The following is an 11,391-nucleotide window of genomic DNA, read 5'->3' on the forward strand; positions in this document are numbered from 1 at the left end:
TGGGCAGATATAAGGAGGGGGCTTACCTGAGTCTAACAGATCTTAGTTTCACAGAACTTAAGAACTGGGCTGTTAGAGAAAAGAGAGGTGCTGGCATGCTCTCTGTACTTCTTTTTTTCCTTCTCCAGTAAATGAAATAGCTGGCTCAGGACTGTCTCCCTGTTTTCCTGCATTAGTGAGAAGCACAGAGAGGCTAGTTCTGCTGCATACTGATTTTCCTTGTAGGCTTGCTGCCTTAATTTGAAAGCAGATGCTGTGCAGGTTAACCAGATGGAGGGTATAATAAGAACACCTTGTAATTATAACTTCTTGCTGGGCTCTTGGGCACATCAGCAGCAAATTTCTCTTCCCCTGTGTTTGGTTTGAGATCTAGCCTGGATGGAACTTATTTGGCAGTTTTCTACCTCTGCCTCAGCTGAAAGCTTTGCAGGGCAAGGGACTCTGCATTATTTTGTTTTTCAGTGCTGCTGGTTTCCACTGTATTGGTGGAACAAAGAAAGGGCCCTGCCATCAATGGGTACTCTGCATCTTTATCCTGCTTTGTCCTAACCTCCAGCATTGTGGCAGCTTCTGCTCTTCGGGCCGAGCAAGGCTGCCGTACTAGTTACAAGTGTGTTGCCCTCTCCTAGGTGAGGATGACAAGCTGATCCTGTGTGACGAGTGTAACAAAGCCTTCCACTTGTTCTGCCTGAGACCAGCACTCTATGAGATCCCAGATGGAGAGTGGCAGTGCCCAGCGTGCCAGCCTTCCACTGCCCGGCGCAGCTTGCGGGGCCGGTGAGTGCCTCCCTCTTCACTTTGCCTTCCCAGCCATGCACAGCTCTGGCTGTGCTTCCACAGCACAACCAAACCGGCGTGAAACAGAGCCCCTTTAACAGGTTCTTGATAGCCTGGTTAACTCCCTGGCACTGGAACAATAGGAAAGCCATTGTTGCAGGCTGTAAGTTCAGCACACCTGTGTTGTACTGACCCATGACAACTCAGGAGTTTTAATAAATAACTTACATTTGGCAGGGCTGTGCACTAATCATCGACCAAGATCAGGTGTGCTGAGGGCTGTTGTTTCTTCAACTGAACAACTAGCTGGGTAGCTTTTTCATGGAGGACAGCTGGTAGTGCTGCAGCAGTATGGTCCAATGGGCTGAGTTCTGTTGTGGTCAAGTGGTCAAGTTAGAGCAGACATCACTCCAGGCTACAGCTCTGCCCGTACTGTGCTACTGAAAATCAGTCTGCATGGTTTTCTGGACATGGTAAAGCTTAACAAGGCAGGAACTTTGTGGGGCTACAGAGAGAACATGATTTGAGGAGGAATCAAAATTGTTCTATTCACCAGAAATTAGTGGTTTCTTCTGGAGAGCAAGGTGGTAAATGAGGTTTTGAACTGCAAGCTGGAAATTCAGGGTATACAAGATGTATTCTTCCCTTCACAATATATGTCCTCTGCTGACTGACTGTGCTGCACTTACCTGTTTGTCAGGCTATCAAATGGCACCTGAAACAGAAGCAGCCAGCAGATCTCCCAGAGTGGCAGCACAATAAGAGGTGTACTGCCTTGGAGCATGCAGGTGGTGTATGACCTTACAAGTATTACTTACTCCCTGGCCACAGTCTGGGGGTTCATCAGACTTGTACAAAAACGACAGGGCTGCAGTGCAGCTGTTCCAGCCTGAGATCATCATCACTTTGATGTGGCAGTCACCTGCAAGCTGGCACCTGGACAAGAGCCATCAGGAGGGGTATCACCTGCCTGGTTACCTGCTTGCTGCTATTGTCTTCCTACCTGAGGCAGGAAAAGAATGTTGTCCTGGGAGTGCTTTTGCCCCCCTCTACTGTGGGAACGTATTCTTACTCCTTTTACTGCTCAAGATCCTCTCTCTCCACAGGATTGAGACTCCCACAACAGCTTTGCCTTTGTCCCCTTTTGTCTGAGTGTGCTGGTTTGTTTGTTTTCCTGTTTTTGTAACAGCTTGAATGCTTTAAGAGACATCTGTGAGAACTCAGAACCGTCTTGGTCAGGGAGACTCTGTGGTTTCTGAAACCAGCACGCAAGAAGCCTGACACTGCTCACTGATAAATACAAGCTTAGCTGTGAATATTACTGAACAAGGGCTGTTTCCTGTAGTGCACATGCAAGTGGCATGACAGGGGGAGGAATAAAATGGAAAATATTCTAGCAGAAACCAAAAGCCCTGCTCTTGAAATTCCTTAGGCCTGGCCTGCAGACCTGGGCAGGACATCATCCTCTCAGGGAGGAGGAATTGCACAGCAATTGCCATCTTAAAATCCATTATTAAAGTGCCTAAACCAGCAAGAAATATCTGCGTTCAGCTGTTGGGCATTTTCAGCCCAGATGTTCAGACAACAGCCTGGAAAGTGCCCTTTTAGCTGTAGCTGCAACTTGCTACTTTCTGAAATAGCTGCTTCAGTGTGGGGCTGGTGGTTATTTGCCATCAGGGTGGCCAGCAAGTGAACACACAGTAGAGAGAGCCCAAAGCTTCTGGTGCCCACACTGTGGTACAACAAATATGTTTATCTGCCTTACTGTAGGAACTATGCAGAGGATTCTGCTGAAGATGAAGGTGAGGAAGGTGAGGACGTATCAGAAGAAGCTGAGGATGCTGAGGAGGAAGAGGAGGAGGAAGAAGATTACGAAGTTGCTGGTCTGAAATGTAAGGCTTTGACCGTTCAGGAAAGAAACAGAAAATATAAGACTCTGCCTTCAGTATCAAAAGTATTAATCCTATTTGGAACTTGTGCTTTTCCTCACACTGAACAGGGTCTTGCTTGTAAGTGGTGGGAGATGTCGTGGGGGGAGGCTGTGGTGGTGCTGTACATTAGCTGAGGAGCTGGAGGGAACCCTTGTCCCTTATGATAAGGGTCAGTGTTAGCAGAAATGGAAGCTGTGTTGAGCTCTCACTCACCACCCTGGAGACACTGCCCAGACCATGAAGTGCTACAAGGGCAGTGGAGGCTGCAGTATCATCAGTTACTGGCATTGGCAGCCTCTGCACCTACAGAGTTGGTTGGTAAACTAGATGCTGTCAATAGGTGCTTAAGGAGCTTTAACCACAACCCTTCCTCCTTGCTTTTTCCCCTCTCACCAGCTCATAATCTCCTAAGTGCAGGACTCTTAGTGATTTGGCAAGGAGGCATTTTCAAATAGCAGGACTAGTGCTTCCTCTGCCTGTTCCTGTGCGAAGGTACAGTACCTGAGGTGTGGTGTGGCCTGGAGCACCAGCACCCTTTGACTGCACACAGACAGCAGTCAGGGTGCACAACTAGCACATTCCTGGGAAGCTGAGTGGAATAGAAGAGGATTTTCTAGACTCCTCACTGCCTGCTTCTCCAGTTCACCACTTTTTAGTACGTGTATCCACTTTGACTTGGTCTTATTTGGGCAATGTGATGTGGTGAAAAGATCGGCCTTGGAATGGCACACTGCCAGCCTGTGCTGTGTCAAAATGCCCTTGACTGACATAAAATTAACTTCAGATTGGTTTAATCAGGGCAGATGGTGGAACCTGCAGACTAGGACCCAAAAGATTAACCCCATGTTCTTCTGAGGGTTTTCCATTCCTGGTCTATCAGTCTTGCTTTATTCTGGTTTCAGGGATGTTCACTGATTCCCTCGCTACGTTCACTCCTTGTTGTTCTGTGGTGTATCCATGTCCACACTTGGAGCGTATTCAGCCTGTGTTGCAAGGCCAAGTCAGGAGCTGAGCCAAGGTTTCCAAACAATAGCAAAGAGGGTTACAGTCACTAAAAATAAAGTGCTAAATGCAAAGTTTTAAAGAGCATTAACATGAAAAGGTCACGGTGGAAAACTTTTGTTTTAATAGAGAAGTCCCATTAATCCCCATGGCGTTTATCCTGAGCGATAGAACCTAGAATGCTGGATTGCCAGACATTTAACACGTGCTGCACGGTTGACACACAAGCAGAGTGACAACAGGCAGACGTCCCGCAGCCCTGACATGCTGCTCGTGCAGGGGGCCCGGGAAGATGATTTATGGGGCAGGGCTGGATTAGGGGCTGCACATCAAGTGCTGCAGCGTGCTGGATACAGCTTGCTTAGGCCATAGGGACCAGGTGGAAGGAGCTTAGTTGGGGAAGCTGACCAACACATTCCCCTGCTACAAAGGGGTCATGGGGGAAACTTAAGACAAGGGAGTGCACCAGCACACTTGCATTTCCATCAGTGTGAAGCTCTGACAGGCCAGCTAACAAACGGGCAAGTGCTTTTCTGTGGGATATAATGCAGCGGTTTTGGGGAATAAAATCCTATTGTGGCCTGCTTACAGTGTGGAGCAGCTCCCTGCTGCAGTAACTCAACAGTCCCCCTTGTGTGCAGTTCAGTTTTCATGAGAGCTCAGCAACTGGCTTGTCCCACTGTGTGGGCCACTTGTAAATGCTTGGAAAAGCACCCATCCCTGAAGCAGTGAGGAGCAGGGGGACAGCAGGAAACCAGAGAAACCCCAAGTTTCTGCTCCTAGTGCTTTCAAAAGGGATGTTGCAGTTTTATGTTGGAAAACTGCCTCTGCTCCATTCCTTGCTCTGTCTCACTCGGCACTCGTTCCATGGACAGAGGGGCTGTTGCAGCCCGGGTCAGAGATGCTGGAAGCTCCCTGCTCTCGCTTGGGGCTGGAGGATCTTGCCCGTCGGCTGGTATGCATGACCACCCTTGCAGGAGGCTGATGCCAGATAGCAGTGGCCTCTTTGTGGACTGGAGGTGATTACCCATATATCTCATCTGCAGAGGGTATCAAGAACACAGCTGACAGCAGCATGTGCCACGTGAGGACTGGAGCTGGGTCCAGTGCAGTCATCCAGGGGTTCACCAGCTTCCCTGCCCTGGGAGCGGTTCTCTGCCTGGCATGTGGCTGGGCAAAGGGCTTGTGGTCTCTGCTTCCAGGTTAACCTGTTCCTCTAAGGCCGTGGCTTGTGTGTTTTCAGTGAGACCCAGGAGGGCAGCCCGGGCCAAGCAGAGCGCAGCCATGTACTCCTCAAGGCAGGGGAGGCACCAGAGGAAGAAGCAGTCTCTGCACCCTGCCCGGGGACCCCGGCAGCGAGCGACACCTGTCAACGGTGCAGACATTGATGAGCTGGTAAGAGCCACGCTGCTCCCATCACGAGTTACAAACAAAGCAGGTGTCATTGCTTCCTCCCCTGCCCAAAGACATGCCCTGAATCCAACCGTGAGGGCCCTGCTGGGGGAGGGCTGACAAAGGATGCACATCCCCAAGGGCCCGGTGCAAACAGAGAGCAGCTATGCCAGGCATCCTTCCCCAGCCGTTTTCATACATTGTCCCCTTGAGTAGCAGGCAGCCTGCAGCTTGTTAAAGGGTTTTAAATAGTATCCAAATGTCTCTGCAGAGAGGTGGGGGTCCTGCTAGGCAGAGAATGCCAGCAATGCTGGACCCTTGCTCCCCAGCCTTGGCCATTTTCTTACAGTTGTTGTCTGTATGGTCACTCCCTGACCTCCAGGACATAATTTGGCTGGTTTAGGTTTCACTTGACATTTAAAGAATAAAACTGTCTGCTCCTGAACAGAGCAGTGCTCTGTGTGTACACTGGGTGGGGTGGAGCTGCGGTGTGCACACTGCAGGGCATACATGAGGGTATGCAAGCCCCACAGGCCATGCCTTGAGCCTGTTAGATCTGCCATCTGTTCACTAATCAGAACTAGTAGTGCTGGTGTGTCCTGGCACTCTGCTGGAGTGGTTTTGATGGTCTTTGGTCTCACTGCTTCATGCTCTGTGTGGGTGGCCTGGCTGCTAGATCTGTAGTGTCGTTTTAGCTACTGTGCTACAGATTGGAGGGCAACCAAATCGGCAAGCCCAGCATGGGCAGCCACAGCCAGCTTAGAGGGATGTTCAGGTGGGGAAGTCTTACTTGTTCAGCTGACAAAACACTTTAACTTGGGGAAGAGGACTCCGGTGGGGCTCTTGCACTTCACCGTTTGTCCTGGGAAGAGACTGAAGCTGGGTCAGGAATAGTGCCCTGTGTGTGGAGCCTTCCCATCGTCTGACATGCTCTGAGCAGCAGTGCCTGGCAAGCTGTGCGCCTGGAGCCAAGGGGATGTCCCTGTGCTGGTGGCTGACTCAGGCAGATGACCTTGTGTTCATCCTGTGCCAGTGTTGGAGGCATCAGCTGCTCTTTGGTATTTAAAGTGCATGGTTGGCTCTGCAGTGTCAGTACAGCAGCACAAGTGCTCTTCTGCATCCTGCGCTGTCCCCAAGGGGCTTGGAGGAGGCAGGGAGGGAATTCAGGCTCTCTGTTTGCCATCCTTTATTCTTTGGCTGGTTGTTTTGACCATGTTGCCTTTGAACCTATCTTGAAAACACTTTGCTGCCCCCAGAGAAAAAGACAAGCTGCTGGTGAGTTATTCCCACCAGAGTTTCTGGATGGGGCTCCTGTTCTGTAACTCCAGTTGCCACTGCGTGTCTTGGCTGTTGCCATCAGAGGTCCTGCAGCAGTACTGCATGTCCCCAGCCCTTGAGACACAACTGAGGGGATTGAAAAGAAAACTGCTAAAACCCAGCTCAGAACTGTTTGCTGAACACTAAAACCCACAGTGGTTCCCTTTTAACAGCATCCTTTGTGTGTGCAGGTCCTTCAGACAAGGAAGACGACACGGCGCCAGAGCCTCGAGCTGCAGAAGTGTGAGGAAATCCTCAGCAAGCTGATCAAGTACCGCTTCAGCTGGCCCTTCAGGTGAGGGCGGGTGGCCTCCTGCATGGGCACAGGGCTGCTGCAGGCAGGGGAGGTTGGCAGTGCTTGCGGGCTACAAGACTGGGGTGTCAAAAACAAGTTATGGGTGGGGACGAAAGGGGGTGAAGCTGCTGCAGAAGAAACCCCTTTGCTCTCTCAGTCTTGTGCTGGACTGAAGACATGGAGCGCTTCTGAGGTGGTTCACTGTGGGCCAAAGAGGGGAGGCTCTCTGCAGCCCCAGGAGTGTGCAGGGCACACTGCAGGCAGTGGAACAGAAAAGGTGGCTGTACCTGCCACCTGCCAGTCCCTGTGGCCAGACCAGCTCTCTGCAGGGACATGCTGCTGTCCTGCCTGTCATCACACCATATGACTGAGCTGCCGAGGTGCTGCGTGGGCTTGTTAGGGCATGGCAGGTTGTGGGTCAGGGCTGCTGCCCAAATGAGGGGAATGGGGTGGTTGTGGTTCTCCTCAACAGCCTGCACTGCTTGTGGCCGTCATTGTCCTCCTATCGTTGTGGCTCTTCATTCGGCAGGGAGCCAGTGACCACGGAGGAAGCTGAAGATTACTTTGAGGTCATCAGCAATCCTATGGACTTCCAAACTATACAGAGCAAGTGCTCTTGTGGCAACTACCGCTCGGTGCAGGAGTTCCTCTCTGACATCAAGCAGGTGTTCTCCAATGCCGAGTGCTACAACCAGAACGGGAGTCACGTACTGTCCTGCCTGGAGAAGACGGAACAGTGTTTGATTGACATGGTGCACAAACACTTGCCTGGCCACACGTATGCACGCAGGAAACGCAGGAAGCTTTCTGCCAGGTGCCAGGGACTGGAGGAGCAGGAAGGGGACAGTGAGTCAGAGCCCCTTGAACATTCCCGGGGGCGGAAAAGGAAGAAATGAGGGATGGGGAGACATGGGGGAGAGCCAGAGCTGGAGCAGGCCTGGTGCTGCCGGGTTGTCTGGAGGGGGCTGGGAAGCAGCAGGCACTCTCTATGAATCCAGCCTTCCCTTTGGCCTGTCCTAGTTTTAATTTTCCTGCAATTTCCTCACGTATTCAGTCATCTGTTGAGTGAGCAGAGGTGACCGTCCTGCTTCCTGCAAAGTCCACAGTGCTCTTGGCAAGCCTGTCCTGCGAGGAGGGGAAGGTGGGAGAGCACAGGAAGGGTCTGGCCAAAGCCTGGCTGGGCAGAGGAGCATGAAGCCTTCTCCAGCTCAGATGCTGCAGGCTTCCCTGGGATGAGCCTCTTCCTCCCCTCCACGAGCAACTGGTGCTGGAGCTCAGTGGGACCTTCTGCCTCTGCTGCCTGTGATGTGAAACCAGCCTGGGGCTGGTGCAGGGAGGGATCATGTTGCTTCATGGAAGGACTGGGTGCCATCAGGCCAATGGGCTGCTAGTTCTTGTATGTATATATTTATATGGTGTTAATTCTGAGCCCCTAGTGAAGGGCTGCATAGGGCAAGCAAGCACTTACATATATGGAGATCCGGCTTTCACCAGCATCCCAACACCACTGGCTTTGAGGTGCTCCTGCTTCTCCCCTCTCTTCCCAGGGAGTGATCTGTGGAGGTTGAGCCATGGAGGGTGGTTCTGAGCCCAGCTCACACACATGAAGAGGAGGCAGCTGGCTCCCCCTGAGCAGCCCCAGTGCCAGAAGCATACCCAAGAGCGTGGTTTTCTGCACCCCCGCAGGGAGCTCCAGGGCAGGGGGGCAGCGGAAACATGTTCTGTGTAACTTTTAAAATCAGTTTTCTAATTAAAAGGGGCTTGTTTCTAGCTGAGATCTTGTACAAAGAACACCTGTAAGATACTGTTGTCTTGCTTTGGCACATGTACAGTTTATATGAAATCGTGTTTGCTTTATATTTGCCCCCCACTCTTTAAAACTCATTTTCCTAGCAGGAGCTGGAATTACATCAGGGGACTTGTTGGGGGGGGTCTCCCAGTCCCTCCGTAGCCACACTCACCATGTTTTGTAGTGCCACCTTCCTCGCCATGTGCAGCGGGACCAGCCCGGTGCTGCCGGAGGCTGCTCCATCGTGGCCTGTCCTGCCCCAGCACTGCTTTTCCCTAAGGAAAGGATGTGTTTGTTCCTCACCTCTCCCTCTCCATCCTGACAGGTTTTGATCATACAATCAAGGCTCGAACTGTTTGTTACGGAACTGATTTGGCACCAACCAGACCCAGGGCTGCTCTAGACTGGTTTTGTAACAAAAGCAGAAGCAGCTGCTGCAGCTCCTGTGATTTGAGACGAAAAGAGTCATCGATTAAAAGATGCAGAGAGGTTTTGTGAACGTTTTACCTTTGTTTGTTGGGGTTTTTAACAGGTATTTGTTTCAGTTCTGGGCTGTCCCCGGCTGTGGACATCAGGCAAGTTTCCAGCCACTTCCCTCTCCCCAGCCCCAGCTCCCTTCCCCTCAGACTAGCACTGGCATTTGTATCTCACACATCTCCTCCAGAGGCTTGGGTTTGTCATAGAGAACATTTTCTGCAGGTCCCACATGGTGAACCCTTTGGAACTGTACGGTTTTTTAAACATAACTGTCTGGGGGGAGGGGGTTTCTGCCAAGGGCTGTACTTGTAATAAACTGGGAACTTCAAATAAACATTATGTACTTGTGTTTGTAGAGCCAGTGTGCGGCCAGTCCTTTGTGGGGGTGTCAGGGATGTCCCCTCTGCCTGCCCCAGAGCCCCCACTGCATGGGATGGCTCTTGCCTTCCAGAGCAAGGGGTGGAGGGACCAGCAAGACTGGGCCAGGTCAGAGCTCTGCAGCATCATCGGCCAGTGCCGCTGCTCCACTTTGGTTATAGCAGCCCCTGGCTAAGCTTTGCTCCCTTGCCTGGTGCAGGCTGCCAGTGGCACTCATCCTGCCACAGCAGCTGGTGGCACCGGGATGCTGTTCTGAAGGGAGTACTCGCAGGTGATGGGGCGGTTCAAGGGTGGCTCTGCCAGAGGGATGTGATGGGGATGCTGTAACCGCAGTTCTGGGGGCTGTGGCTCAGAGCTGGGCTGTGGCCAAAGGGATGGCTCTGGCTGCTGGCCCAGGCTCCTGGAGTGAGCATGGCCCAGGCAGGCAATGTAGCCCCTGTCAGCGGTGACACCAGTGCTCTACCTGAAGGGAGTGATGGTTCCTGGGTGTCTCCAGGCAGCGCTGCAGCCAGGACAGGAAATCCCTGCCCTGGGGGTGGGTTTGGAGCATGGAAGGCTCTCAGTGATGGACAGGTCTGAGAACCCTCATCCACCCTGCACAGGAGGTTTTGCTTTGCTGGACACGCAACAAGACAGGGATGAACCAGTGTGACTGCAGCTGGGATGTTTCCAGGCCCAGGCATGGAGACCTCTCACCAGCATCTGCTCGGAGACCTTTTCAGACACTTGCTTTTTATAGCAGCCCCTGCATGGCACAAGTGTCCTGTGCGGGGCCAGAAATAGCTGTGCCCATCCCGGCAGCCGTGGCCCTGCGGCCAGGGGAACACTGGCCAGCCCTGTTCCCACTGCCTCACCGGGGCTGGGATGTGCCAAACCCTGGGGTCACTGCATCGCCAGGGATCCAGCCCCAGGAGGAGGCCATGGGGGGCAGGGGGTGAGGAGCCTGGAGCTTGGATCCTTAGGAATATCAACCAGTTGAGAGTGTGTAACTGGGCATGTGCCCAGAGCACAGCAACGTCCCTTCTGGTGCTGCAGACCCCAAGGGAACATCCTGCCTTGCTTGGGATAACGGCCACAGCTCAGCAAGTGCTATGGGGGCACCAGCTTGACTCTTCCATGCTTATTTTCCCTGTGAGGGTGCTGAGGCGCTGGCACAGGGTGCCCAGAGAAGCTGTGGCTGCCCCATCCCTGGCAGTGCTCAAGGCCAGGTTGGACACAGGGGCTTGGAGCAGCTGCTCCAGTGGAAGGGGTCCCTGCCCTGGCAGGGGTTGGAGCTGAATGAGATTTGAGGTCCCTTCAACCAAAACCATTCTGCATTCTGGGTGTTTGGCTGCCTTTGGGTGTTCTCCAGGTAGGATGAAGAGAGGATGCAGGGATGATGGTGGGGACTATGGAGGAAGAATGAGCCTTCCCAGGACAGGGCTGAAAGCGCCTGTGACAAGGGGGCAGCTGCTGTCCTAGCACTGAGCCCTTCCAAGGGGCAGCCCTGCTTTGGGGCAGGCCCTGTGGGGCAGCTCTGTCTCCCCAGTGGGGCTGGCCATGCCCAGTGTCTTGTTGGCTGCATCCCGAGCTTGCTGGGCTGCAGGGCTGATAGTGGGTGGTGATTGGGCACCAGCAGCTCCCACTGCTGCTGATAACAGGGGCCTGTCACTGGGGTGGGTGCTCGGGATGCAGGCGGTTACTTGGCAAGTGCCAGGGCAAGAGCAGCCTGTCCCTGCCAGCACCAGCACATCACCGAGCCAACGGTGCCACGAGCTCTGTGCTGTGGGGCTGCTGCACACAGCCTGGGGCAGGGGGTCCAGCACCCTGCGAGCCCTCCCCAGGCTCTGCCCCCACCTGCACCGTGATGGACTTTGGAGCCTGTCCTGCAGCCGGTATTGACTCTCCTGCCCTGGGTCACGGCCCTTGTGGCTGCCCAAACAAACCCCCTGTGTGCAATGGGGGCAGCCCATGAGGCTGCAGCCCCCAGCAGCACAGGTCCCTGCCCTACCCGAAACAGGCTGGGTGCCCCCAGCCCACCCAAGGCACATCTG

The 11,391-nt window shown here is 53.3% G+C and overlaps 1 protein-coding gene across 1 annotated transcript in view; it reads left to right on the forward strand.

Annotated features, from left to right (window-relative positions):
• The window catches only part of BAZ1B (bromodomain adjacent to zinc finger domain 1B), a 49,762-nt gene extending 40,427 nt beyond the window's left edge, over positions 1-9,335 (forward strand). Inside the window, exons 15-19 of the mRNA XM_005141713.4 lie at positions 630-777; positions 2,548-2,669; positions 4,954-5,105; positions 6,611-6,714; positions 7,244-9,335. Coding sequence (XP_005141770.2) covers positions 630-777; positions 2,548-2,669; positions 4,954-5,105; positions 6,611-6,714; positions 7,244-7,610 — 893 coding nt within the window. The 3' untranslated portion in view covers positions 7,611-9,335. The remainder of the gene's footprint in view (positions 1-629; positions 778-2,547; positions 2,670-4,953; positions 5,106-6,610; positions 6,715-7,243) is intronic.
• The last annotated feature ends 2,056 nt before the right edge of the window (positions 9,336-11,391 follow it).

This window comes from Melopsittacus undulatus, chromosome 13 (genome assembly GCF_012275295.1).
Source record: "Melopsittacus undulatus isolate bMelUnd1 chromosome 13, bMelUnd1.mat.Z, whole genome shotgun sequence".
NCBI lineage: Eukaryota > Metazoa > Chordata > Aves > Psittaciformes > Psittaculidae > Melopsittacus > Melopsittacus undulatus.